The sequence below is a fragment of the Phyllobates terribilis genome, unplaced genomic scaffold (assembly GCF_046119375.1).
Source record: "Phyllobates terribilis strain yellow unplaced genomic scaffold, ASM4611937v1 Scaffold_9__5_contigs__length_417890890, whole genome shotgun sequence".
In the NCBI taxonomy this organism is placed as follows: domain Eukaryota; kingdom Metazoa; phylum Chordata; class Amphibia; order Anura; family Dendrobatidae; genus Phyllobates; species Phyllobates terribilis.
Window position 1 is genome coordinate 384,901,931 of NW_027362769.1, and position 22,713 is coordinate 384,924,643.

Here is a 22,713-nt window from a genome sequence, read left to right on the forward strand (position 1 = left end):
TAATCCTCTCCTGTGTGATACTATCTGCTGAGTCGTGTATCTAATCCTCTCCTGTGTGATACTGTCTGCTGAGCCGTGTATCTAATCCTATCCTGTGTGGTACTGTCTGCTGAGCCGTGTATCTAATCCTATCCTGTGTGATACTGTCTGTTGAGCTGTGTATCTAATCCTCTCCTGTGTGATACTGTCTGCTGAACCGTGTATCTAATCCTATCCTGTGTGATACTGTCTGCTGAACCGTGTATCTAATCCTAGCCTGTGTGATACTGTCTGCTGAGCCGTGTATCTAATCCTAGCCTGTGTGATACTGTCTGCTGAACCGTGTATCTAATCCTATCCTGTGTGATACTATCTGCTGAGCCGTGTATCTAATCCTAGCCTGTGTGATACTGTCTGCTGAGCCCTGTATCTAATCCTATCCTGTGTGATACTATCTGCTGAGCCGTGTATCTAATCCTAGCCTGTGTGATACTGTCTGCTGAGCTGTGTATCTAATCCTATCCTGTGTGATACCGTCTGCTGAACCGTGTATCTAATCCTCTCCTGTGTGATACTATCTGCTGAGCTGTGTATCTAATCCTATCCTGTGTGATACTGTCTGCTGAACCGTGTATCTAATCCTATCCTGTGTGATACTGTCTGCTGAGCTGTGTATCTAATCCTATCCTGTGTGATACTATCTGCTGAGCCGTGTATCCAATCCTATCCTGTGTGATACCATCTGCTGAGCAGTGTATCTAATCCTATCCTGTGTGATACTGTCTGCCGAGCCGTGTATCTAATCCTATCCTGTGTGATACTGTCTGCTGAGCCGTGTATCTAATCCTCTCCTGTGTGATACTGTCTGCTGAGCCGTGTATCTAATCCCATCATGTGTGATACTGTCTGCTGAGCCGTGTATCTAATCCTATCCTGTGTGATACTATCTGCTGAGCCGTGTATCTAATCCCATCATGTGTGATACTGTCTGCTGAGCCGTGTATCTAATCCTATCCTGTGTGATACTGTCTGCTGAGCCGTGTATCTAATCCTATCCTGTGTGATACTGTCTGCCAAGCATTGTATCTAATCCCATCATGTGTGATACTGTCTGCTGAGCTGTGTATCTAATCCTATCCTGTGTGATACTGTCTGCTGAGCCGTGTATCTAATCCTAACCTGTGTGATACTGTCTGCCAAGCATTGTATCTAATCCTGTCATGTGTGATACTGTCTGCTGAGCCGTGTATCTAATCCTATCCTGTGTGATACTGTCTGCTGAGCCGTGTATCTAATCCTCTCCTGTGTGATACTGTCTGCTGAGCTGTGTATCTAATCCTATCCTGTGTGATACTGTCTGCTGAGCTGTATCTAATCCTCTCCTGTGTGATACTGTCTGCTGAGCCGTGTATCTAATCCTCTCCTGTGTGATACTGTCTGCTGAGCTGTGTATCTAATCCTATCCTGTGTGATACTGTCTGCTGAGCCGTGTATCTAATCCTCTCCTGTGTGATACCGTCTGCTGAGCTGTGTATCTAATCCTCTCCTGTGTGATACTGTCTGCTGAGCCGTGTATCTAATCCTATCCTGTGATACTGTCTGCTGAGCCGTGTATCTAATCCTAGCCTGTGTGATACTGTCTGCTGAGTCGTGTATCTAATCCTATCCTGTGTGATACTGTCTGCTGAACCGTGTATCTAATCCTAGCCTGTGTGATACTGTCTGCTGAGTCGTGTATCTAATCCTATCCTGTGTGATACTGTCTGCTGAACCGTGTATCTAATCCTATCCTGTGTGATACTGTCTGCTGAGCCCTGTATCTAATCCTATCCTGTGTGATACTGTCTGCTGAGCTGTGTATCTAATCCTATCCTGTGTGATACCGTCTGCTGAGCCGTGTATCTAATCCTCTCCTGTGTGATACTATCTGCTGAGTCGTGTATCTAATCCTATCCTGTGTGATACTGTCTGCTGAACCGTGTATCTAATCCTATCCTGTGTGATACTGTCTGCTGAGCCGTGTATCTAATCCTCTCCTGTGTGATACTATCTGCTGAGCTGTGTATCTAATCCTATCCTGTGTGATACCGTCTGCTGAGCCGTGTATCTAATCCTCTCCTGTGTGATACTATCTGCTGAGTCGTGTATCTAATCCTATCCTGTGTGATACTGTCTGCTGAACCGTGTATCTAATCCTATCCTGTGTGATACTGTCTGCTGAGCCGTGTATCTAATCCTCTCCTGTGTGATACTATCTGCTGAGCCGTGTATCTAATCCTAGCCTGTGTGATACTGTCTGCTGAGCTATGTATCTAATCCTATCCTGTGTGATACTATCTGCTGAGCCGTGTATCTAATCCTATCCTGTGTGATACTGTCTGCCAAGAATTGTATCTAATCCCATCAGGTGTGATACTGTCTGCTGAGCTGTGTATCTAATCCTATCCTGTGTGATACTGTCTGCTGAGCCGTGTATCTAATCCTAACCTGTGTGATACTGTCTGCCAAGCATTGTATCTAATCCTATCCTGTGTGATACTGTTTGCTGAGCCGTGTATCTAATCCTATCCTGTGTGATACTGTCTGCTGAGCCGTGTATCTAATCCTATCCTGTGTGATTCTGTCTGCTGAGCCGTGTATCTAATCCTATCCTGTGTGATACTGTCTGCTGAGCCGTGTATCTAATCCTCTCCTGTGTGATACTGTCTGCTGAGCCGTGTATCTAATCCTAACCTGTGTGATACTGTCTGCCAAGCATTGTATCTAATCCCATCATGTGTGATACTGTCTGCTGAGCCGTGTATCTAATCCTATCCTGTGTGATACTGTCTGCCAAGAATTGTATCTAATCCCATCAGGTGTGATACTGTCTGCTGAGCTGTGTATCTAATCCTATCCTGTGTGATACTGTCTGCTGAGCCGTGTATCTAATCCTAACCTGTGTGATACTGTCTGCCAAGCATTGTATCTAATCCTATCCTGTGTGATACTGTTTGCTGAGCCGTGTATCTAATCCTATCCTGTGTGATACTGTCTGCTGAGCCGTGTATCTAATCCTATCCTGTGTGATTCTGTCTGCTGAGCCGTGTATCTAATCCTATCCTGTGTGATACTGTCTGCTGAGCCGTGTATCTAATCCTCTCCTGTGTGATACTGTCTGCTGAGCCGTGTATCTAATCCTAACCTGTGTGATACTGTCTGCCAAGCATTGTATCTAATCCTGTCATGTGTGATACTGTCTGCTGAGCCGTGTATCTAATCCTATCCTGTGTGATACTGTCTGCTGAGCCGTGTATCTAATCCTATCCTGTGTGATACTGTCTGCTGAGCCGTGTATCTAATCCTCTCCTGTGTGATACCGTCTGCTGAGCTGTGTATCTAATCCTATCCTGTGTGATACTGTCTGCTGAGCCGTGTATCTAATCCTATCCTGTGTGATACTGTCTGCTGAGCTGTATCTAATCCTCTCCTGTGTGATACTGTCTGCTGAGCCGTGTATCTAATCCTCTCCTGTGTGATACTGTCTGCTGAGCTGTGTATCTAATCCTATCCTGTGTGATACTGTCTGCTGAGCCGTGTATCTAATCCTCTCCTGTGTGATACCGTCTGCTGAGCTGTGTATCTAATCCTCTCCTGTGTGATACTGTCTGCTGAGCTGTATCTAATCCTCTCCTGTGTGATACTGTCTGCTGAGCCGTGTATCTAATCCTCTCCTGTGTGATACTGTCTGCTGAGCTGTGTATCTAATCCTATCCTGTGTGATACTGTCTGCTGAGCCGTGTATCTAATCCTCTCCTGTGTGATACCGTCTGCTGAGCTGTGTATCTAATCCTCTCCTGTGTGATACTGTCTGCTGAGCCGTGTATCTAATCCTATCCTGTGATACTGTCTGATGAGCCGTGTATCTAATCCTATCCTGTGTGATACTGTCTGCTGAGCCGTGTATCTAATCCTATCCTGTGTGATACTGTCTGCTGAGCCGTGTATCTAATCCTATCCTGTGTGATACTGTCTGCTGAGCTGTGTATCTAATCCTATCCTGTGTGATACCGTCTGCTGAGCCGTGTATCTAATCCTCTCTTGTGTGATGCTGTCTGCTGAGCTGTGTATCTAATCCTATCCTGTGTGATACTATCTGCTGAGCCGTGTAGCTAATCCTATCCTGTGTGATACCGTCTGCTGAGCCGTGTATCTAATCCTATCCTGTGTGATACTATCTGCTGAGCCGTGTATCTAATCCTACCATCTGTGAGCTCCACCCATTAGATGTCATAGTACCGGGAGTGGCTGAGGAATGTTTCGGCACAGTGGGGGCGGGGAGTGGTGGGGCGAGCTGGGTGTGGTCCTGGATGATCACCTGTACCTGGTGCAGCCCACTTCGCCCCCTCCCAGCTCACCGCACACAGGATCCTGCCGTACAAATGTCTGCAGCAACTTCTCACGATTCATAGAAGCTTCTACGACCAAAGTCTCCGGACTTCGGATTCCCCTTCCTTGCGTCGGGCTGCCAGTGCCAAGGATTAGCCACGGGGAAGCTCCCGGCATGGTGACCCGCTAAGTGCTGCCTACGTGACGGCAGGTAAGAGCCGCATCAGTCTCCAGGATTGGAAGAACCATGACCACTTTCTTCCATAAACAGCGCCCCTCCTGTCTACAGGTTGTCAGCGGAACTGCAGCCGAGTCGCAATACCAGACACAGCCTGACGACAGATGAGGCGCTGTCTCGGTTAGAGCAAAGTTCCTCTAATCCTGGACAACCCCTTTAAAGGGGGCTCCATTATTTATTTTTTTTAAACTAATTTGGCTTTGCTCATATGGTTATGGCCACCCGCAGTCTTTAGCCATACAACATCTTTGATATATGAGGTCCGGGGTCTACAGGGGTCCGGGTTTACACGTGACCTGCGATATTGATTGGTTATGACTCGCCCCCTGGGCCGTGGGGCACTCGGAACCGGGCGATAGGGAGGCGATGGGGGTAGTAGTGGAGACCCGGTCCCGTGGCTCAGGGTGGTCAGACCAGTGGCAGTCTTTTAGATGTTTTAAGAGATGTCCGACTACGCCACCCGTGGATTGCGGTTATTAGGAACCGCCGCTGCGGGGCAGACCGCTGGGGCCGATGATGTACGCAGCTGGGATGGTGTGACTCTCCACGGGAAGAGTGCGGCCCCAGGGCAGTGTAGTGGATGGTGGGAGTGATGGTGGTGAGAGTCCCAGTACCGGTAGTGCCGGAGGAGCGAAAAAGCACACAGACAACGTACTGCAGTCCAGGGTCTTTACTCACGGTTAATATCCAAGTCACTTCTGCATGGAATGACTGCCCAAGCCGTGCTGTGTCCACCAGGTGAGGGGCTCGGTCAACTCCCAGGCAGTTCAGGAGCATGGCACAGGACCCCCTTTAATCCTTTCTCTGGCCTGCCTCACCAGTGACCCACTTTTGTCCGGCTGCCGCGGACTTGTGCGGTTAAACATGGGCCCCGTCCTCCGCTGTCGTGACCCACTTTTGTCCGGCTGCCGCGGACTTGTGCGGTTAAACATGGGCCCCGTCCTCCGCTGTCCTATATGGTGCCTTCCTAGCAGGTTTGATGAGGTGTCGCACCAATAGATGATCACGACGACCGGTCTTTGGCTGAGGGTAATTTCTCCTCCACCAACTTGGGATCCGGTACCCTTAATCTGCCTGACCCTTCACCCTGGATTCTCGTGGGTTCTTAGGGTCCCTTCCACCTTCTTGTTCCTGAGCCCTTCTGTTCCTTACTCTCTTTCTTTGCAGTTCTTTTCTGTTTCTGTTCCTTTCTCTTGGAGCTGAGATGAGCCAAAATCTCAGCTCCCCTTCACCTCCTCCTCGGCCTCTCACTAGGCCCTTCTGGAGTAGAGCTCCTACAGAGCCTCTACTCCCTGTCTTCTCCTCTCTGGACAGAACTGGACTGAACCCAGATCTAAGATGGTGCCCACCTTTTATACCTCCCTCTGTCCATGAGCCCTGGTGACCAGCAACCAATGGGCTCCAACCTACGCTCAGGAACCAACCCCTATCTGCCCCTACAGCACTGGGTGTTCCTCCCCCCTCCCCACTCCAGGCAGGGACATAGTCGGTCGTGCCTGCACTTCTGTCTAGTGGGAGCACCGTTGAGCTGTCCCTCGGAAATGGGGTGTGTGTGCTGTATGCAGCTAACTGAGCCCTGGTCCATACTCCATCCTTACCTGGGAGTGGAATATCACACCTCCTGGTCTGAGGTGCAATACCCCTGTAGGGGCCGAACCCTCGTGGCGCTACATTCCCCCCTGGTAAAGCACAGCACGTCCTCGGGCTGGAAAAGAGCAAAAACAGTTGATTACAGGACATGCAAAACTTTTTAAAACTTTTTACATTTAGAAACGGACGACATTGTTCAATTCCCTTTATGAGACACACTCTTCTTTTTCACTAGACATTATAGAAACATTTTCAGTACTTCCGGAACTCTTTTGTATAAAACATCTTATAAAACTCTTGCATTATCTCCTAGCAGCATATAAAACTTTCTCATGTAAAACATTTTTAAGTAAAGCACATTCTTGTATTCTTGGGTCATGGCCGCGGTGCAACTTGCGACCAGATGTTCTTTCTTCTTAAAGGTGCAACAGTCCAGTAAACTTGTCTTGAGGTAGACGTTGCAGTTTTTGTATAAAACCAGTAGGGGGCGCTTTAGGAAGCGCAACTATATACAAGGGATTGGCCGTTCCCAGTCCTCGGCCGGTTGAAAAAGGGGGGATGGCTGCTCACAGTCCTCAGCCTGTTAAAGGGAAGAGGGATGGCTGCTCTCAGTCCTCAGCCAGGTTACTTAGGGGATGGGGCAACAATCAAACAGTCCTATATCAGTCCCAATGGGGACCACACTTTTCTGGAAACAGTCCCACACAGTTCCTTTGTACCCTGACGGGTAACTATTTACATTGGCGCTTCTTCTTACTCTCTATCGTCGTTCTCCATATGCGCCTTGCTCCTCATAATCTTCAGGCCCGTCCGGGCCCTCTTGGTACTCAGAGTCCGAGTAGTGCTGTTCCTCCTCCTCTACTACTCTGTGGACGTGGAGGGCGTACCATCCCTTCACGCCTTGGTGTCGGGTGTAAGACACCACGTCCCCTGGAAACAGATCCCGCCCTCGATGACCCTCCGGCAGGTGGCTCTCCACATCTCTCCTCGTCACGAACACATCGCTGATGGTCTCAGGGTCTCGGATGAAACCCCAGCCGCGCTCCATCTGGAACTTCACAACAGTCCCGGTGACTCGGGGACTGCGGGCAGTTTGGGGATCTCGCCGGGCCTTCATTTTCTGCTCTGCGCTCTGGACCTGCAGCTTCTCTTGCTTCACGCGCCGTTCTCGCTGCTCCCTCTCAAACATTTCCAGCTGTTGGCGGCAGGCCTCCCGCCGTTCGGCTGCGCCCGCTCGTGTTTCCCTTGTGAACCCCATTAGGTCCTCCCCGGTGGGGTCCCATTTAAACTGGGCGTCCTCCAATGGCAGCTGGGGGATTTCCTGAGGCGCCGGAGCAGGTATGAGGGGCTCAGATGGTACTTCAACCTCCGCGGGCGGGCTCCTCCGAAAGCGGGGGTTGACAAACTCGGGGGGCCAGACGAAAGGCAGCCCATCCGGACTGGTGTGTTGGGCGAAGAGATCTGCGCCCGGTGGTGGTACTGCAGCAGCAGGGGGCGCAAGCGGGTTGGCGGCGCCCGGGGGCACGTGGCCTTGCGACCAGGCCCGTGCTGGTCGTTTCCTTGTTGCTCCCAGGGGTGGTACAGCGGGTGCAGGGGGTTCCGTCGGGGCAGCGGCGCCCGGGGGCGCTGGGCCTTGCGGCCGGGCCTGCGATGGTGGTTGGCTGAGCACGCCCGGGGTCAGAGGGCACGGCGTGGGGCGGAGCTCACTGGCAGCGTCGACGGCCTGGGGGCCGGTTGATGGCGGTGGAGGCACAGTGTCGACAGCGGGTCCAGGTGTGTTGGGCTCCGCAACGGGGTGCAGGGGCAGGTCGGCGGCCCCAGGGTTCGGGGTAGGGGCGTCTCCGTTACCTGCCTCTGCTGTCGCGGCCTCCTCCGCGGCGTCGTCTTCAGCCTCCGCTCTGTCTTCACTGCCCTCGGTGGCTGGTGTGCCGCTGGATGTCGCTGGTGCCTCCTGCTGCAGGGTCACAGCCCGCCGAGCCACTTCTTCTTTCCACCCGGCAATCACGTCCCGCTGCGCCCGGACCATCCTCCGGTCCAGCTCCTCCAGCGCAGCCCTCACATACTCGGGGTCTTCCTTGGGGAGGTGTGCTAGCAGCTCCGTGAAGCTGCATGGGGATTCGGCCTGCAGCAGGCCACGCGCCAGGGCGCTGGAGCTGGTTCCTGTCTCTACCTTCGGGTGCGGTCTGGCCAGACTGATCCAGACCGCGCCCTGCCCCACAGTTTTCTTCTCTTCCCACCCCCATTGGGGGTGGTCCCGGGGCAACTTGGTGACAATCACTTTCAGGGGCAGCGCCCCCACCTTGATGGACATCTCCACAGCCGTGCTCAGGGCTGTTGGGGGCATGCTCTTTCTTTGGCGCCATTCTGGGACCTGGCCCACGATGGGAGGAGGCTTCCCGTTGTCTTTTGGCGTGCACATTATGGCGCTCGTTCTTCTGGGGCGGGCGCCATCTTTCGTACAATAAAACAGTCTTTTTTCAGGCGCGCAATACCCACTTGTGGCGGGTGGGTAACGATCCTGCCGACTACGCCAAAGCTGACTCGCCCCCTGGGCCGTGGGGCACTCGGAACCGGCGATAGGGAGACGATGGGGGTAGTAGTGGCGACCCGGTCCCATGGCTCAGGGTGGTCAGACCAGTGGCAGTCTTTTAGATGTTTTAAGAGATGTCCGACTACGCCACCCGTGGATTGCGGTTATTAGGAACCGCCGCTGCAGGGCAGACCGCTGGGGCCGATGATGTACGCAGCTGGGATGGTGTGACTCCCCACGGGAAGAGTGCGGCCCCAGGGCAGTGTAGTGGATGGTGGGAGTGATGGTGGTGAGAGTACCAGTACCGGTAGTGCCGGAGGAGCGAAAAAGCACACAGACAACGTACTGCAGTCCAGGGTCTTTACTCACGGTTAATATCCAAGTCACTTCTGCAGGGAATGACTGCCCGAGCCGTGCTGCGTCCACCAGGTGAGGGGCTCGGTCAACTCCCAGGCAGTTCAGGAGCATGGCACAGGACCCCCTTTAATCCTTTCTCTGGCCTGCCTCACCAGTGACCCACTTTTGTCCAGCTGCCGCGGACTTGTGCTGTTAAACGTGGGCCCCGTCCTCCGCTGTCCTATATGGTGCCTTCCTAGCAGGTTTGATGAGGTGTCGCACCAATAGATGATCTTTGGCTGAGGGTAATTTCTCCTCCACCAACTTGGGATCCGGTACCCTTAATCTGCCTGACCCTTCACCCTGGATTCTCGTGGGTTCTTAGGGTCCCTTCCACTTTCTTGTTCCTGAGCCCTTCTGTTCCTTACTCTCTTTCTTTGCAGTTCTTTTCTGTTTCTGTTCCTTTCTGTTCCTTTCTCTTGGAGCTGAGATGAGCCAAAATCTCAGCTCCCCTTCACCTCCTCCTCGGCCTCTCACTAGGCCCTTCTGGAGTAGAGCTCCTACAGAGCCTCTACTCCCTGTCTTCTCCTCTCTGGACAGAACTGGACTGAACCCAGATCTAAGATGGTGCCCACCTTTTATACCTCCCTCTGACCATGAGCCCTGGTGACTAGCAACCAATGGGCTCCTACCTACGCTCAGGAACCAACCCCTATCTGCCCCTACAGCACTGGGTGTTCCACCCCCCTCCCCACTCCAGGCAGGGACATAGTCGGTCGTGCCTGCACTTCTGTCTAGTGGGAGCACCGTTGAGCTATCCCTCGGAAATGGGGTGTGTGTGCAGTATGCAGCTAACTGAGCCATGGTCCACACTCCATCCTTACCCGGGAGTGGAATATCACACCTCTGGTATGAGGTGCAATACCCCTGTAGCGGCCGAACCCTCGGGGCGCTACAGTTATGTCTGCCCGGCCAGGCTGCGATACACAGAGCAGACATGACCAATCAATCTGACAACAAGGTTCAGGAATTGCCCATAGCAACCAATCAGGTTCCTGCTTTCATTTTCAAAAAGGGCTCTGGAAAGTGAGAACTGGAATTTGATTGGTTGCTATGGGGCGACTCTTCCACTTTTCGTTTATGTTCCTTTTCTGATACATATCTCCCCAAAGCGTATTGATCGGACAAAAATGAAAAGTATATCCCCCCCCCAGTATCATCAGTGAATATATAAAAGGTGGAGCACACAAAACCCTTCTCTCATTAATAATCTGGGCCCAGTACTGGGTCTATGCCTCCATCTTCATCTCCATAGCAACCGTGGCTGGAAGTGCTTGGAATACGTGTGGATAGACACAGCCGGCCCCGTCTATGTGAGGGACAATACCAGGATATGGAGAACCAGAGTAGTCACCCGTAGGCCGTGCCTACATGAGTTGTCCAATTTCTAGGTACTGACAAAACCTCCTGGAGATCTCCAAAAAGGGGAAGTGGCTATTGTTAAAATACAGTACTGTGCAGAAGTCATTGGCAGGTGTGTAATAAGTGCTGCCGAGTAAGAAGCTTCCAGAAATACAAGGGTTAATAGTTTATTTTTATCAATATGCAAAATGAATGAATTAAAAAGAAATGTAAATCCCATCAGTACCTGGTGACTGCCCATTTCCTCCATCATCAGTACCTGGTGACAGCCTGTCGCCTCCATCATCAGTACCTGGTGACCGCCCGTCGCCTCCATCATGAGTATCTGGTGACTGCCCGTTTCCTCCATCATCAGTATCTGGTGACAACCTGTCGCCTCCATCATGAGTACCTGGTTGTAGCGGGTCTGGGAGGCGGAACCTCTGAGCTACTATACAAGGGGGCAGTCCTTGTAAGGGAGCGGGTGGCTCGCAGGGAAGACGGGCAGGAGGTCACAGCAGGTGACCGGGACAGTCTCTGAGTGAACGGGCTGGAGGTCACGGCAAGTGACCGGGGCAGTCTCTGGATGAACGGGCTGATGGTCACGGCAAGTGACCGGGGCAGTCTCTGAATGAACGGGCAGATGGTCACGGCAAGTGACCGGGGCAGTCTCTGGATGAACGGGCAGATGGTCACGGCAAGTGACCGGGGAAGTCTCTAGATAAAGGGTTGGTACGACCTGTGGCGGCTGATGATAGACGTGAGCTCCCAGGTGAGCAGGCGAGAGTCTCTGGATGAACGGGTGGTCACAGCATGTGACGGTGGAGCCTCCAGGAAGACCAACAGACAGGCGGCAGATGAGCGCTCCCAGGTGAGCGGGCAGAAGTCTCTGGACAGGCGGGTGGTCACAGCACGTGACGGCAGAGCCTCCAGGTAGGCTAGCAGACAGGCAGCAGATGAGCGCTCCCAGGTGAGCGAGCAGGAGTCACTGGACAGGCAGGTGGTCACAGCACGTGACGGCGGAGTCTCCAGGTAGACTAGCAGGCAGGTAGCAGGTGTGTGCTCCCAGGTGAGCGGGCAAGCTGGTCCATAGACAGACTGACAGGAGTTGGAAGGCAGACCGTCGGACCTCGGGCAAGCAGGCAGGTGGCTGATGTGCGCTCCCAGGTGAGCGGGCAGGCTGGTCCTTAGACAGACTGACAGGAGTAGTAAGGCAGACCGTCGGACCTCAGACTAGCAGGCAGGTAGCAGATAATCAGGCAGGAAACTGGCAGGTAACTGGCAACGGGACCTGAGGGCTGAAGCAGAGTAGTGAACAGTGCAACAACATTGCTCGGGCACCTCCATTTTGGAGGAGGTGCCTTTTATATGGGAGGTCCTCCGGCAATTGGCCGGGGACACCTTAGGACGGCGCGCGCGGCCCCTTTAAGAGGGAGGGAGAGCGCGCGCACGCGCCCTAAGCACAGTGGCCGGGAAGGAGCGCGCGCTGCCAGCAGAGCGGGAGGAGGACGCCGGGCACGGAGCAGAGAGGTGAGGGGAACAGCGTCCCTGCCTAGCAGAGGGCAGGGACGCCGGCGCTACAGTACCCCCCCTTTAGGCCCCCCCTTTTTTAGGCCAGACAGAAATTTAGCTAGGATAAGAGGGGCATGGATGTTCTCCCGGGGCTCCCACGTTCTCTCCTCAGGACCAAACCCCCTCCAATCTACTAGAAAAAAGGTCTTTCCTCTTACCCTTTTGGTGGCAAGAATGTTCTCTACCTCAAACTCATCCTCAGCAGAAACCGGAGCAGGAGGCGTACCTGTAGACTTGGAAAAAGAGTTAAGTACCACAGGTTTGAGGAGAGATACATGGAAGGAGTTAGGGATCCGTAAGTTGGCCGGGAGTTTTAATTTATAGGCCACCGGGTTGATCTGACTGATGACCTCCAGAGGACCGATGAACCGAGGCCCTAACTTGTAAGAAGGTATCTTGAGTCGGACATATTTAGATGAGAGCCAGACTTTATCTCCAGGACGAAATTGTGGAGGATCCAGGCGTTTTTTGTCAGCGTGTCTTTTCATCCGTTCGGACGACTGAAGGAGTGCGGATCGGGTACTCTCCCAAATGGAGGAAAATTTGCTAACGAGAGATTCCGCAGCCGGGTTGTCCACAGAGGTGGAGACAGGAAAAGGAATCCGAGGATGCTGACCGAAGACTACAAAAAACGGGGATTTGGAGGAGGATTCGTTCTCGTGATTGTTATAGGAGAACTCGGCCCAAGGTAGGAGATCCACCCAGTCAGAATGATGGGCATTAACGAAGTGCCGGAGGTAACTGGTCAGGTTCTGATTGATCCGCTCCACTTGACCATTGGACTGTGGGTGGTAAGCGGAAGAGAAGTCCAGGGTGACGTCTAGCAGTTTACAAGTGGCTCTCCAGAAACGTGAGGTGAACTGTACCCCACGATCCGACACGATGTGGAGGGGCAGGCCATGAAGACGGAAGATGTGGCGGATAAAGTCTTTAGCCAGCTCGGGTGCAGACGGGAGGCCAGGCAGGGGAATAAAGTGAGCCATCTTGGAAAAGCGGTCAGCGACCACCCAAATGACCGTACAACCGGCAGAGACGGGGAGATCAGTTATGAAGTCCATAGCAATATGCTGCCAGGGGGCAGCAGGCACAGGAAGCGGAAGAAGGCGACCGGCTGGCAGGTGTCTCGGGACTTTGTTGCGGGCGCAGGACACACAGGCAGAAACAAAGTCTATTACGTCCTTGTGCAGGGTAGGCCACCAGTAGTGCCGGGCAATAAGCTGGAGGGTCTTTTTCTGACCGGCGTGGCCAGCTAGTTTAGACGAGTGACCCCAGTGTAGGATCTTCTCCCGATCAGGTACTGATACGAACGTCTTACTGGGAGGGAGACTATTTAGACTCACGGGAGCCACCTGCATTACTCTGGCGGGATCGATGATATGTTTAGGTTCTTCCTCGAGATCGGACACCAGAAAGGATCGGGACAAGGCATCTGCTTTGACGTTTTTGTCAGCCGGGCGAAAATGAAGAACAAAATCAAAGCGAGCAAAAAACAAGGACCACCGGGCTTGGCGCGGGTTAAGTCTCTGGGCATGCTGGAGGTAAGCCAAGTTCTTGTGGTCAGTGTAAATTATTACCGGGTGAAGAGCCCCCTCGAGTAGGTAACGCCACTCCTCCAATGCTAGTTTGATGGCCAATAACTCTCGGTCTCCTATGGAATAGTTGCGCTCAGAAGAGGAGAAGAGTTTGGAGAAGAAGCCACAAGTTACCATTCTCCCAGAAGATGATTTTTGAGTAAGTACCGCTCCGGCTCCAGAGGAGGAGGCGTCAACTTCCAGGAAGAACTGCTTGTTGCCGTCCGGGCGATGCAGCACCGGGGCGGAAGAGAAGGCCTGTTTTAGGGAAAGAAAGGCCTCCTCTGCTTCGGGCGACCACTCTTTGGGATTAGTACCCTTACGGGTGAGCGCGGAAATTGGGGCAGTCCGGGAAGAGAAGTGTGGTATGAAGAGGCGGTAGTAGTTGGCGAAGCCCAGGAATCGCTGAATGGCCTTCAACCCCTCCGGTCGAGGCCATTTCTCGATGGCAGACAGTTTCTCTGGATCCATTCGTAGGCCGGTCTGAGAAATAATGTAGCCCAAAAACGGAAGCGAGGTCTGCTCAAAGAGGCACTTCTCGTATTTAGCGAAGAGGTGATTCTGCCTGAGCCTGAGCAGGACCTGACGAACGTCCCTCCGGTGAGTCTGGAGATCCGGAGAGAAGACCAAGATGTCGTCCAGGTACACCACTACGCAGGAGTAGAGAAGGTCCCGGAAGATGTCATTGACCAACTCTTGAAAGACGGCAGGAGCGTTACAGAGACCAAAGGGCATTACCAGATATTCATAGTGGCCGTCCCGGGTGTTGAATGCCGTCTTCCATTCATCCCCCTGACGGATACGAACCAGGTTGTACGCCCCACGGAGGTCCAGTTTGGTGAAGATTCTAGCCCCCCTCAGGCGATCAAATAACTCCGGAATGAGCGGAAGGGGGTACTTATTCTTCACCGTGATCTGGTTAAGGCCTCTATAGTCTATACAGGGACGGAGAGAGCCGTCCTTCTTTTTGACGAAAAAGAAGCCTGCTCCCGCCGGAGAGGTAGATTTCCGGATGAATCCCCTGGCCAGATTCTCCTCAATATATTCGGACATCGACCGGGTCTCAGCAGCGGATAAAGGATAAATACGCCCACGGGGAGGAGTAGTACCAGGTAACAGGTCGATAGGGCAGTCGTATGGTCTATGAGGAGGTAGTGTCTCTGCTTCCTTTTTATTAAAGACATCCGCATAAGACCAATAAGGAATCGGAAGTCCAGGTAGATTAGCTGGGGTAGGAGAAGGACGGACGGGATGGACGGGAACCAGACAGGTCTTATGGCAGTCCTGTCCCCAGCGAAGGACTTCTCCGGTCTGCCAGTCAAGCACGGGTGCATGTCTCTGGAGCCAAGGTAGGCCTAGCAAGAGGGCGTGAGAGAGTCCAGGCAGAACATGAAAGGAGATGCTCTCAGAATGCAGCATTCCCACTTGCAGAGTTACGGATTCGGTGATGAGTTGGATGGGACGTGGTAAGAGGCCCCCATCCACAGCAGCGACAGATATTGGTACAGCCAGAGGTTTGGTGGGAATGCGGTATTTTTCTCCCAGGGACTGTGAGATAAGATTCCCGGCCGCTCCAGAGTCAAGTTGGGCTAGTTCGAAATAACGATTCTCCCCGCAGATAATTGAGACTGACAGTAGCAGAGATGGAGAGGATTTATTCTTGTCTAGGTTGACCTCTCTGAGCGAACCTAGACACAGGCGTTTCCCGACCTCTCCGGGCAGGTACGGATCCGGTGCTCCTTACTGCCACAGTAGAAGCAGCTCCCTTCGGCACGGCGTAAGTCCTGACGGGTTTTGACCATCTTGGTCTGGTCGACCTGCATAGGCTCAGGAGAGTGTACCTGGGGAGAGACGGATGGAGTGACGGGTTTCTGAAAAGTAGGAGCTAGACGTGGAAACCTCCTCTCACGGGTGACCTCTTTGGCACGCTCCTGGAACCGTAGGTCAATCCGGGTGGCAAGAGTTATTAGGTCATCGAGAGTGGTAGGAATGTCCCGACCGGCAAGTTCATCTTTAATACGGCCGGACAGACCCTCCCAGAAGACGGATACCAGAGCGTCGTTATCCCAGGCCAGCTCCGAGGCAAGGGTACGGAACCGTATGGCATATTGGCCCACGGTGAGACTTCCCTGACGGAGGCGTAGCAGAGATGATGCGGATGAGGTCTTCCGTCCGGGTTCGTCGAAGACTTTCCGGAAAGCCGTGAGAAAGGCAGGCAAGTCGGACACCAGGGGGTCTCCTCTCTCCCATAGAGGATTTAGCCAGGCCAGGGCCTCCCCGGTGAGATGGGACATGATGAATGCAATTTTGGCCCGGTCGGAGTTAAACTGGTGGGACAATAGTTCAAAGTGCAGGGTGCACTGATTTATGAAGCCCCGAGCCTGGGCAGAGTCGCCTCCGAAGCGAGGAGGTGCAGAAAGCCGGGGTCCGGGGTAGGATACCATGGTATTAGTGGGCAGCGGGGCTGTCGGATTGCGAGACATGGCACTGGCGGAGGTTGCTGGTGGAGCAGTCAGAGTGTCCAGGCGAGTATTGACATTCCGCAGGTGACCCAGGATGGACTCCTGTTGGGACCTTTGACGGGACAGTTCATGACACAGGTCCGAGAGCGAGGGAGCTTGGGTGCCACCGGGTTCCATGGCCCGAGCAAACTGTAGCGGGTCTGGGAGGCGGAACCTCTGAGCTACTATACAAGGGGGCAGTCCTTGTAAGGGAGCGGGTGGCTCGCAGGGAAGACGGGCAGGAGGTCACAGCAGGTGACCGGGACAGTCTCTGAGTGAACGGGCTGGAGGTCACGGCAAGTGACCGGGGCAGTCTCTGGATGAACGGGCTGATGGTCACGGCAAGTGACCGGGGCAGTCTCTGAATGAATGGGCAGATGGTCACGGCAAGTGACCGGGGCAGTCTCTGGATGAACGGGCAGATGGTCACGGCAAGTGACCGGGGCAGTCTCTAGATAAAGGGTTGGTACGACCTGTGGCGGCTGATGATAGACGTGAGCTCCCAGGTGAGCAGGCGAGAGTCTCTGGATGAACGGGTGGTCACAGCATGTGACGGTGGAGCCTCCAGGAAGACCAACAGACAGGCGGCAGATGAGCGCTCCCAGGTGAGCGGGCAGAAGTCTCTGGACAGGCGGGTGGTCACAGCACGTGACGGCAGAGCCTCCAGGTAGGCTAGCAGACAGGCAGCAGATGAGCGCTCCCAGGTGAGCGAGCAGGAGTCACTGGACAGGCAGGTGGTCACAGCACGTGACGGCGGAGTCTCCAGGTAGACTAGCAGGCAGGTAGCAGGTGTGTGCTCCCAGGTGAGCGGGCAAGCTGGTCCATAGACAGACTGACAGGAGTTGGAAGGCAGACCGTCGGACCTCGGGCAAGCAGGCAGGTGGCTGATGTGCGCTCCCAGGTGAGCGGGCAGGCTGGTCCTTAGACAGACTGACAGGAGTAGTAAGGCAGACCGTCGGACCTCAGACTAGCAGGCAGGTAGCAGATAATCAGGCAGGAAACTGGCAGGTAACTGGCAGGTAACTGGCAACGGGACCTGAGGGCTGAAGCAGAGTAGTGAACAGTGCAACAACATTGCTCGGGCACCTCCATTTTGGAGGAGGTGCCTTTTATATGGGAGGTCCTCCGGCAATTGGCCGGGGACACCTTAGGACGGCGCGCGCGGCCCCTTTAAGAGGGAGGGAGAGCGCGCGCGCCCTAAGCACAGTGGCCGGGAAGGAGCGCGCGCTGCCAGCAGAGCGGGAGGAGGACGCCGGGCACGGAGCAGAGAGGTGAGGGGAACAGCGTCCCTGCCTAGCAGAGGGCAGGGACGCCGGCGCTACACTGGTGACAGCCCGTCGCCTCCATCATCAGTATCTGGTGACCACCCGTTTCCTCCATCATCAGTACCTGGTGACCGCCCGTCGCCTCCATCATCAGTACCTGGTGACCGCCCGTCGCCTCCATCATCAGTACCTGGTGACCGCCCGTCGCCTCCATCATCAGTACCTGGTGACCGCCCGTCGCCTCCATCATCAGTACCTGGTGACTGCCCGTCGCCTCCATCATCAGTACCTGGTGACCGCCCGTCGCCTCCATCACTTCTTCTTGTCACTTGTACACAGGTTATGGAAGATCTCGGAAGGAGATTGTACCAAACATCTTGGAGACCTGACCCCAGATCTTCTGTGTATGAGGCTTGTGCGGATCCTTCTCTCTCTTCATGTGATCCCAGACAGACTGGATGATGTGACATCCGGGCTCTGTGAAGCCGGATCATCACTTCCAGGACTCCTCTTTCTTAATGACACTGGCTGTATGTGGGGGGTCGTTGTCCGGATGCAGAATAAATTTGGAGTCAATCAGACGCCTCCCTGTTGGTATTACATGATGGGTAAGTGTCTGCCTGGATTTCTCAGCATTGAGGACACCATTAATCATGACCAAATCCACCCTTCCATTTCCTGAAATGCAGCCCCAAACTTGCAGAACCCTCCACCTGCTCCCCTGTTCCTGCAGACCCTCATTATTGTGCTGCTCTCCAGCCTTCAGGAACAAACTGCTTCTGTTACAGCTGAATATTTCACATTCTGACCCATCAGTCCAGAGCACCTGCTGCCATTTTTCTGCACCCCGGTTCCTATATTTTCGGGAATAGTTGAGTCACTTGGCCTTGTTTCCATGTGGAACGTCTGAGGCTTTTGTTCACTATTTTTCCATGAAGACTATTTCTGGCCAGACTTCTCCGAATAGCAGATGGATGTAGCACGGTCCCCCTGGTCGGTGCCAGTTCTGAGCTAATGGCACTGCTGGACATCTTCCTATTTAGAACAGAACCATGATGTGTCCTTCATCAGCCGTACCTTCCTTTGCCGACCACTGCGTCTTCGGTCCTCAACATTCCCCATTTCTTGGTGCTTCTTCAGAAGAGCTTGAACACCACATCATGAAACTCCAGTCTGCTGTAAAATCTTTGCCTGGGAGACACCTTGCTGATGCAGTATAACTACCTTGTGTCTTTTTGCTTTGCTCAGTCTTGCCTTGGTGAATGACCTGTGACATGAAACTGTCTTCCACAACCTCACCTTTGTAGTAGAGTTTGTCCGTCCCTCACCCAGTTTTAAGCCTCTTACACAGCTGTTTCAGTTAATGACGGTGTCTCATCCTACATATGCAAATTATGATTATTATCCTCATCATACACACGACTATAATCCTACAAAATTCCTGGCTTAGTTGAAGTCTACCTAGAGGAACCGATGAAGACAAAGGGCGGTCACCAAATATTGATGTGATTTTGATTTCTCTTTTGCTCTTTCACTCTGAATTTTGTTAATTAATAAAAGTAAACTATTCAAACTTCTATTTCTGAAATCATTCTTACTTTGCAGTATTTTTTCCACACCTGCCTAAAATTTTTGTGGGATCTCTCAATAATTTTGGTGCATCTTTGACTGCGAACGCCGGAACAGCCGATCTACACCTGCTCATATAATTTACGCCTGCTCATATAGTTTGGCTGCACCTCTCTTTGTATGTTCCAACCAGTTTTTCCAAAAAAAAAGTGCCAAAGATGCAAAAAAAAGAAAAGTATTTTTTACTTTTTTTGTCTTTTTTCTCTTGGGCATTGTAAAGAAATTGACATGTAGCAGAAATGAAATTTGCACCGCAGATCAATTTTTTTTAGAAAGGAGAAGGGGTTAATTGACAGATCTTGCAATAGCAATTGATGTTTGAGTAATAAATGGACTTTTGCCTATTTAAATAGTAAGCCGGGGCTGCGAGCGGAAGCGAAACTTAGCTGTCTGTCCACACAATAGGGTGGCGTCCTGGACAAATAAGAGGAATCAAAACCTGCAAGGTGTTCAGTCCGATCTCAAAGGTGAATGTGAGAGCAGTCAGGTAACGTCAGCCAGGCAGGCGCCCACATAAATCTCACTTCTGCCCCCTGCTGGTGTCAGTGCTGTAGTGTCTCCTTGGAGATTTAGTAAATGCGCAATGGACATAAAGAACAAAATGTCTCTGACAATGCAAAAAATATCATTGCCCTAATAGTAAGGATGGATCTTGATACACAAAAATATACCCCCTTCCCCTGTTGTGGGTGTAAATGATGGGCCAATGGTGAGGAATTGAGCGTTGGTTTAGAATAGCAGATACATGATGATGTTTATGATTTTTCCAATGTTCAGGTATCACCAGTGGATGGTAGAGCTTCTGCGGTAGGGTGGACTACCACGATACCAAAGATATCCTCCATCTTCAAGGATAATTCCTACAATCACATCCTCGATCTACAAGGATAGTCCCTACAACCACATCGTTAGTCTTCAAGGATAATCCCTACAACAAAATCCTCCATCTACAAGGATAATCACGTCAACCACATCCTCCATCTACAAGGATAATCACGTCAACCACATCCTCCATCTACAAGGATAATCACGTCAACCACATCCTCCATCTACAAGGATAATCACGTCAACCACATCCTCCATCTACAAGGATAATCACGTCAACCACATCCTCCATCTACAAGGATAATCACGTCAACCACATCCTCCATCTACAAGGATAATCACGTCAACCACATCCTCCATCTACAAGGATAATCACGTCAACCACGTCCTCCATCTACAAGGATAATCACGTCAACCACGTCCTCCATCTACAAGGATAATCACGTCAACCACTTCCTCCATCTACAAGGATAATCACGTCAACCACGTCCTCCATCTACAAGGATAATCACGTCAACCACGTCCTCCATCTACAAGGATAATCACGTCAACCACGTCCTCCATCTACAAGGATAATCACGTCAACCACGTCCTCCATCTACAAGGATAATCACGTCAACCACGTCCTCCATCTACAAGGATAATCACGTCAACCACGTCCTCCATCTACAAGGATAATCACGTCAACCACGTCCTCCATCTACAAGGATAATCACGTCAACCACGTCCTCCATCTACAAGGATAATCACGTCAACCACGTCCTCCATCTACAAGGATAATCACGTCAACCACATCTTCGGCCTACAAGGATAATCCCTACAACCGTATCCTCAGTCTACAGGGATAATCACGTCAACCACATTCTTGGTCTACAAGGATAATTGCTCCAACCACATCCTCCATCTCCACAGATAATTCCTTCAACCACATCTTCCATCTTCAGGGATAATCCCTACAACCACATCCTCCATCTCCACGGACTGTTCCTAGAACCTCCTTCTACATCTTCAGCCCCTACAATCTCAATCTTCTCCACTGCCCATTCCACCCAACGCCAAGATGGATGTCCGCAATCTGATATCTCCCCTGGTCATCCTCCGCTTCTTCCAGATTTTCCTCTCCTGTACAGCCTTCAGTTTGGTGGCCAGTGTAAACGCATACCACTCCCAATATGGCGCTTGGTGTATGTTCACCTGGATTTTGGCCTTCATTGTGACCATCCTCATCGTTGTTCTAGAGTTGACTGGATTCTACAGTGCCATTCCGATATCTTGGGAGGACTTCACGTCAGCTTTCTCCATGTTGGCCACCTTGATGCTCTTCACCACCTCCATCATGTATCCATCTGTCTACATAAACTCTGGTTGCACTGGAAGCCTTTGTGCACATCTTGGATCCGCCACTGCCATGTCTATCTTGTGCTTCTTCGCTTACGCCATTGAGGTGGGCCTTACTCGAGCAAAACCTGGGGACATCAGTGGGTTTCTGTCCACTGTACCGGGACTTTTGAAGGTCTTTGAGTCCTACGTGGCCTGCATCATCTTTTCCCTTCTTCCTGGAAATTTCCCACATGCCGGACTCCAGTGGTCCGTGGCGGTGTACTCCATCTGCTTCATCATCACTACACTCGTTATCCTCCTAACCATTGGCCGCCTCTTGGCGAAGTTGCCCGTAAATATTGAGAGAGTCCTCATTGGCTACAACATTTTGGCGGTGTTGATGTACATCACCGTTGTGGTCATATGGCCCTTGTATTTTTTCAGGTTCGTTCCAAACCGGAACGGGTGCAGTGGCTATGGTTGTCTCTATGATAATGGGATTGGCATCACAATCCTGACCTGCATTAACTTCTTGGCGTACGTCGTGGACACTGTGTACTCCTTCAGGATGGTTTTCTTCACTGTCCAAGCGTAAACTCCAAACCTATGGATGGACCTTCTCTAGGACCATGGATGTCCTACTCCAAGGGCTTGTGTACATGCAGCTGTAGCAGAGCCAAATCTGTCATCGAAACTTCTGAAGTCTAACGTCCCATAGAAAACCAATGAATGCACCTAACTATAAACGGTGAGGAGGTTGCTGTCCTAATCGGGGCCCCTACTATTGAGGGCCCACCGGCTCCTGATGATACAGAGATACTATAGAAAAAGTAAACTAGTTGTGGTATCACGAGAACACATCCATACACATAACCACACCGGAGAGGTCCAAGAAATCTTGGCTGCTTTCTTCTAAAAACAGCGCCACCCACGTCCACAGGTCATGTACGGTATTACAGTTCAGTTCTATTAAAGTGAATGTCGCTGAACTGCAAAAAAAAACCTGTGGCGTTGATTTCGGAAGGAAGCAGCCATGTTTTTCAAAATCCTATATGACCCCTTTAAATGATGACCACCTAAACATCATCAATACCACTTCGGATTTAACCCTTTACTGGTTTGAGAAATGAAAAGTGTCAAAGGAGTGGGGGCTGCATCCGTTCTTGTACACGAGTACATTTTGGGTCAAAATAATTAATTTTCTAAAGCAAAAAAAAATCCGGCACCAATGGAATCAGATATTCCAGATTATAGGTCAGTCTATGGGAAGTCTCTGAAATAAAAAATTATTCCAGATTAAAGGAATTTTCCCGTTTATGGTGTTATGATTGTGCACGGTGCCTCACTTATTAAAATTTTCTGTTTTCACCCTTGTAATGTGTTTGTTTTTTTAGTTTATATTTCTCTGGATCTGATGGGTGACAACCAGTATGGCCTCTATGACAGGGCGATAATGATGGGAGGAGTAGTAGGGTTACAATGATCCCTTGTGGAGGACGTAATGGCCCATAATGGGCACGGTGTGGGTGCAGGCGGATTGGCACAGAGCAGGTAGAATCGGTGACAAGATGCGGCCTGCAGGGAGGGC

At 51.9% G+C, this 22,713-nt stretch overlaps 1 protein-coding gene across 1 annotated transcript; it reads left to right on the top strand.

The window, feature by feature from the left end:
* Positions 1 to 4,315: 4,315 nt before the first annotated feature.
* Positions 4,316 to 22,498, top strand: LOC141162439 (myeloid-associated differentiation marker-like). Its single transcript, XM_073648568.1, has 2 exons — positions 4,316 to 4,558; positions 19,758 to 22,498. The coding sequence occupies exon 2, from the start codon at positions 20,866 to 20,868 to the stop codon at positions 21,718 to 21,720; it is 855 nt and encodes a 284-aa protein (XP_073504669.1). The 5' UTR covers positions 4,316 to 4,558; positions 19,758 to 20,865; the 3' UTR covers positions 21,721 to 22,498.
* The last annotated feature ends 215 nt before the right edge of the window (positions 22,499 to 22,713 follow it).